Source organism: Nematolebias whitei, unplaced genomic scaffold (assembly GCF_014905685.2).
Source record: "Nematolebias whitei isolate Nwh7 unplaced genomic scaffold, NemWhi1 Nwh_scaf_198, whole genome shotgun sequence".
Classification (NCBI taxonomy): Eukaryota; Metazoa; Chordata; class Actinopteri; order Cyprinodontiformes; family Rivulidae; genus Nematolebias; species Nematolebias whitei.
The window spans coordinates 1-5,824 of NW_023618743.1; the positions used below are offsets into that span (position 1 = coordinate 1).

Below are 5,824 nucleotides of genomic sequence, written 5' to 3' on the forward strand. Positions count from 1 at the left end.
GGAGGAGATATTTTGCTGACATGCTGGGAGGAGATATTTTGCTGACAGTCGTGCTCAGTGTGTTGGGGATGACTCTCAGGTTTGGCTGTTTTTACTCACAGCTAGTCTGGTGAGGACGTTGGCTCCAGCCCCGACCCCGAGACCGATCACGCTCTTCACCCTGAGGACACAGACACCAGAGTGAACGCAGAGCCACTGGGTTACCCATCATGCACCTGGTCTTAAAGAAGACTTACTGACACTGCGTGAGGACGGACGGCAGCATGTCGGCCAGCTCGTCCATGGAGGGGTACTGATACCTACAGACACGTTTCAAAGAACAAAAACAAGTCAAACACATTTAAACTTTATTTACGTCTCATGTTGATGTCCTGCCACGATCTTCAGCTAATCTTTAGAAATAAAGGTTTGTCTCCTAAAAAGGCAGGAGAGTCAGCTGATGCTCAAACTGACCACCTGGGGGCGACGCAGCACTTCCTGTTTAAAGGGAAGTCTGGTCGTAGTGAAGCAACGGCCTCAGTTTGGAGAAGCGGACCGACGAGCTAACGGCTGGTCTGAGGTGGATCACTGGGGTCTTAAACAACTCCAGAGAGCTTCATGAAAATACTTCACATCTCCGTCAGCTTCACATTTTACCACCGAGGTTAGAGACAACACAGCCCACCTTCAGACGAAGTTCAGAGAACACGTGCTTCGATGTGGTTTTAAAAAGCAGGAGTCCCGACACACGTCCAGGGCTGCACGTTTCTGAGCAGTGACACCTGCAGAGCGTTTGTGTCTTGTCGTCTTGTTATCCTTTTGTCTTGTTGTCTTGTTTGTTGTCTTGTTTGTTGTCTTGTTTGTTGTCTTGTTGCGTTGTTGCCTTGTTGTCTGTGTTGTTGTCTTTGTGTTGTTGTCTTGTTGTGTTGTTGTCTGTGTTGTTGTCCTTTTGTCTTGTTGTCTTTTTGTGTTGTTGTCTTGTTGTCTTTTTGTGTTGAGTTGTTGTGTTGTTGCCTTGTTGTGTTGTCTTTTTGTGTTGTCTTGTGTTGTTGTGTTGTCTTGTTGTCCTTTTGTCTTGTTGTGTTGTTGTCCTTTTGTCTTGTTGTGTTGTTGTCTTGTTGTGTTGTTGTCTTGTTGTCTTGTTGTGTTGTTGTCTTGTTGTTGTCCTTTTGTCTTGTTGTCTTGTTGTGTTGTCTTGTTTGTTACCCGGTGGGGAAGGTGGGAGCGTTCTCCTGCTGCCCCGGAGCATCGATGTGCAGAACTGAAAAGTGCTGCGTCACTTCCTGCATGTCCTCGTAGTTAAACAGGGTGTTGAAACAAGATTTATCTAAACAAACAAACAAACAAACAAACAAACAAAGGTTTAAAGCCCAGCTCTGAGGTTCTGCTGCCGGTGGTTTCCTGTTTGTTTACTAACGGTTGAGTCCGATGTCGTGGTAGGTGAGGATTGTGGGTCGGTTGCCCTTGGCGACGCCCCTCATGGTAACGTGCAGCACACCGTGGGCCGTCTCCACGTCGTGTTCCTGCAAAACACCGGCAGGTTCACTTCCTGCTGCCACAACAACCGGAGCCTCCGGGGGAACAGCTTCCACTTCGTGGAAACATTCATCGATGCAAAGTTACGTTACAACCTGTATTTAAAGTTTTAATCTGCACAGAACAGCTTGTGACAGGAAACAAGAAAAATATAGATCCAAGAATTAAAAAACTGAAAATGGTCCTAACGTGCACATGTATTCACCCCCTCGCCATATGAACAGTTGGTGTCACGTGCTCCACCTGTGTGCAGTCTGAGTGTCACATGATCCGTCAGTCCATGCACACCTTTTCTGAAACACTGTTAATCAAGAGGCACCGTAACCAAACAACATCATGAAGACCAAGGAGATCTCCAGACAAGTCAGGGTTGGGTTATTAAAAAATACCCAACTCTCTGTTGATCCCTGGAGCTCCATCCAACCCGTTCTCATCCAGTGGAAAGAACATGGTACCACAACAAACCTGCCAAGAGAGGAGTGGGCCAGGCATTCATCAGAGGCAGCACCGAGGACCTGGAGTTTCTGTCCGTCCGTATGAAGAGTGACCAAAAGAAGACTTTACTACAGACAGCAGCAGAAGGCTCGTTTTGAGTTTGACCAACGGCGTGTGGGAGACTCTCCACATGTACGGAGGAGATTCTACTTTTAGCTTTTAGCTAGTGTTGTGCTTCTTTTAGCTTTTAGCTAGCATTCTGCTACTTTTAGCTTTTAGCTAGCATTCTGCTTTATATCTGTTGTTGCTGTTACACTTCAATTTCCCCTCTGTGGGACAATAAAGGCCGTTTCTATTCGATTCTACTTTTAGCTTTTAGCTAGTGTTGTGCTTCTTTTAGCTTTCCCAGCTCATTTTCAGCATGTTCAGTCGAGGTTTCGTTCTTTCAGGGGAGCAGAGGCAGAAACTAACTTCCTGACTGAGGTTGACTCCTTCACATGATGTGTTCAGGAGCAAACAGAATGTCTGTAAATCAGACACTCCCCAGTCGGTCTGTCAGTCTGATAACTTGTTAATGAAACAGTTTCAGGTTGTTCGGTTGTTCCGGGTCTTACCTGACAGTCAAAGTCCTGCAGATTACTCCCATTCTGAAAGAACCACAGAGAAACTCTTCAGTCACACTTCTACTGTTGTAACCCTTATTTAAATAATAATACAATATTTAAATAAAAGTAATATATTAATAAAACTGGCTGTGGGTTCATGACTTCATGTCTTCTGAATTATGAGAGACTTCAGCAGGATGAACAGAAAAACGAGAACATAATTTAACAAAAATATTTTAAACTAATTTTTCTACAACAGGTGTTTTTGCTGAATGTCGTTAACGTCTGTGAGGTCGTGCTTTGCGCTAAGCCCCGCCCCCTCACCTGTCCTGTGAGCAGGGGCTTGATCTCAGTCAGCTGGACGTCATGAAGCTCCTCCATAATGAACCTGTTTGACCTCCGATCAACCTGAAAACAGGCGAGTAAGAAAGACATTTGAACACATCCAGATGTTGTCCCAGATGCAGAGAAAAGGTGACACTGAAAAGACCAAAATAAAGAAGTCTTCACAAATGGAACAAATGAAATGTAAAATTTAAAAACCTAACACCTTCCAGGCTGCCGCCTCCTGACAGCTCGCGGTCACACACCGCCTCGTGTCTCACAACAAACATGTCCGAACATCCACAAGCGCTTCACACGAGCAGACACCCTCCTGTCGGTCGACGCGCTCCGCTACAAGTTCAAGGACTGATCGTCAGACAGTGTCCAAAAATAACGTTCAAGCTGGGTGGAGGGGCCGCGCTCCTTTATAATGGTGGGGGGACACTGGTCCGTGTTACTTTAATGTTCGTGTGGCGCTCGCATACGCAGCAGTTTCAGTACTGTCGACATAAACTACCTGAGCTAACGGAACTACAGCCCGACCGATACATCGTAGGGCTGATATTTTAGGCCGATACAGGCGTTTGGGGACACGTTGTATCGGCGATAACCGTTCCATTATACACCGAGATAAACACTGGAAACAAACCGTGTCCTTACTGGTAAATCACACGGTTGTAGAATGTATCCAGAGGGTGCATGAAGACAACACCAAAAACATAATGCGACTGTGGTTAACACAATCTGCCAATAACGCCTTGTTTTTACACATAATGTGTCTGTGGTTAACAGAACGGCTTTTTATCGGTCAGCCTTTTTTTCCATCGTCCAATCAGATGTGGCCGGCCAGACACGCCCATTTTTCTATGTCCAATCAGATGTGGCCGGCCAGACACGCCCATTTTATATTGCCCAATCAGATGTGGCCCCCCAGACACTCTGAATTTGTCTGCAGATACCTACTTGTGTTTATTTGGTCATATTCTTATCTTTGTAACAAGTGTATAAACAGGTTTTTAAAAGTAGCCGTTTACTTCAGATTTTTGGGGTGGACATAGATTTAAAAAACTAAGTGTATCGGTTATAGGCATTAGCCCGCACCTCCAATATCAGCTGGGCTTCATTAAGAACACTAACGTAGGTTATTCTAACGTCACAATAATGTGGCGTCCCTTCTCAGGAGTTCACTAAACCTGAAAATAGTAAATACTTTGTTTGTCTTTAGACAAACCCAGCCGATGTATTTTGTCTTTTCTCCACACCTGAGCTCTCTGAGTGACGTCACGGCTGATTACCGTCGGAACACCGCCTCAAATGACCGGACTATCCCTTTAAAATCACTGCTGACTCTTTCCGCCTTGGCGTTGTGTTAACACACCTGTGCACCATTTGTTGGTTAGGTAATCGATACAGTTGATCAGCAGCTCCTGGCTGATGCCGAACCTCTGAGATCCAGTGGTTCGGACTCCAGAACCTCAGATAAGAGCGTTTGATAAAAGCCGACTGGGCCGAGCTGCGAGGGAGGGCTGGATCAGAACCTGATGGTTCTGGCTCAGCTGTCCGCCCACTCGGCACCAACAACCAGGACCGGATGGTAACGGAACCGAACCGTCTTAGCAACGATCCGTTACCATGGGAGACCTCGGTTCTAACACACAAACGCGCGCTCACTCACACACACACACACACACACACACACAGAACCAGAAACAGTGACGCCATCATCAAAACGAACAGAACCGAACCGTTCTGAGCTAAACCAGGTCCACCTACGATTAGCCACATTAGCTCATTTAATCTGGGTAATTAGCCGACGACTAGCGGCTAGCTTGTTAGTTAGCCAGTTTATCAGGTTAATTAGCGGGTTAGTTATCAGGCTCGTTAGCAGGTTAATTAGCGGGTTAGTTATCACTCAGGCTCGTTAGCAGGTTAATTAGCAGCTTCGTTACTCACCGGAAGCTGCAGACACCGTTTAAAGTTCCGTTAAATCCAACAGGTTTAGAGTTCAGCAGCTAACTGTCGGTCGCGAGACTCCTCTTTTCTGGAAAACAGCAGCACGCGGACAGTCCGGGGCGGAGCCACGTCAAAATCAACACGGGGGAGGAGCTACGTTCACCTAACATGTGGGCGGAGCAAAGGAGGGGCTAGGAAGGAGGGAACTTTTAAATTCACTTTATTATTATTATTTAGCGCCAATTAAAAAACAGAATTTATCTCAGGGCACTGCACAGAAACATTCTTTGCCTTTCGGCGTTTCTCTCTTCAGGTGTATCCACAGCGAGTCCTTCTCTGTCTCACTCTGTCCTCGGTGTCCTCTCTAACTGCATCCAGGTATCTCCTCTTTGTCTTTTTCCTTTTTTATTTAATGATCTCAAAAATATTCAATGTAGTTTTAGCCACTACACGGACATGTCCAAACCACTGTCCCTCTTCTGGACATGTCCAAACCACTGTCCCTCCTCTGGACATGTCCAAACCACTGTCCCTCCTCTGGACATGTCCAAACCATCTCAGTGTGTCCTCTCTAACTTTATCTCCCAGTTGTTCAACCTGTGCTGTACCTCTGATGATCTCATTCCTGATCTTCTTCATCCTTGTCTCTCCTAAGGAGAACCTCAACATCTTTATTTCTACTTCCAGTTCTGTCTCCTGTCTTTTTGTCCATGTCTCTTTCTCCAGACCATACAACATAGCTGGTCTCACCACTGTCTTGTAAACTTTTCCTTTGTCCTTTGCTGACACCCTTTTGTCTCAAATCACTCCTAAAACTTTTCTCCATCACTTCATCCTGCCTGGACTCTCTTCTTCACCTCTTCACCACACTCCCCATGTTCCTGGACAGTGGACCCCAAGTCCTTGAAGTCCTGCACCTTTGTGGCCTCTGTTCCTTGTAGCCTCACTGTTCCACCTCCTCCCTCTCATTCACACATGTACTCTGTCTTACT

General features: G+C 46.1%; 1 protein-coding gene across 1 annotated transcript; it reads right to left on the reverse strand.

Moving 5' to 3' along the window:
- Positions 1 to 99: 99 nt before the first annotated feature.
- Positions 100 to 4,955, reverse strand: LOC119429254 (protein NDRG3-like; the record flags this gene model as incomplete). The annotated part of the gene is made up of 7 exons (XM_037696922.1): positions 4,833 to 4,955; positions 2,880 to 2,963; positions 2,565 to 2,597; positions 1,397 to 1,502; positions 1,186 to 1,306; positions 237 to 299; positions 100 to 160 (listed from the first exon to the last, which is right to left on the reverse strand). Coding segments are annotated over exons 2-7 (441 nt in total), but the record flags the coding sequence as incomplete, so codon positions are not given.
- Between the last annotated feature and the right edge of the window lie 869 nt (positions 4,956 to 5,824).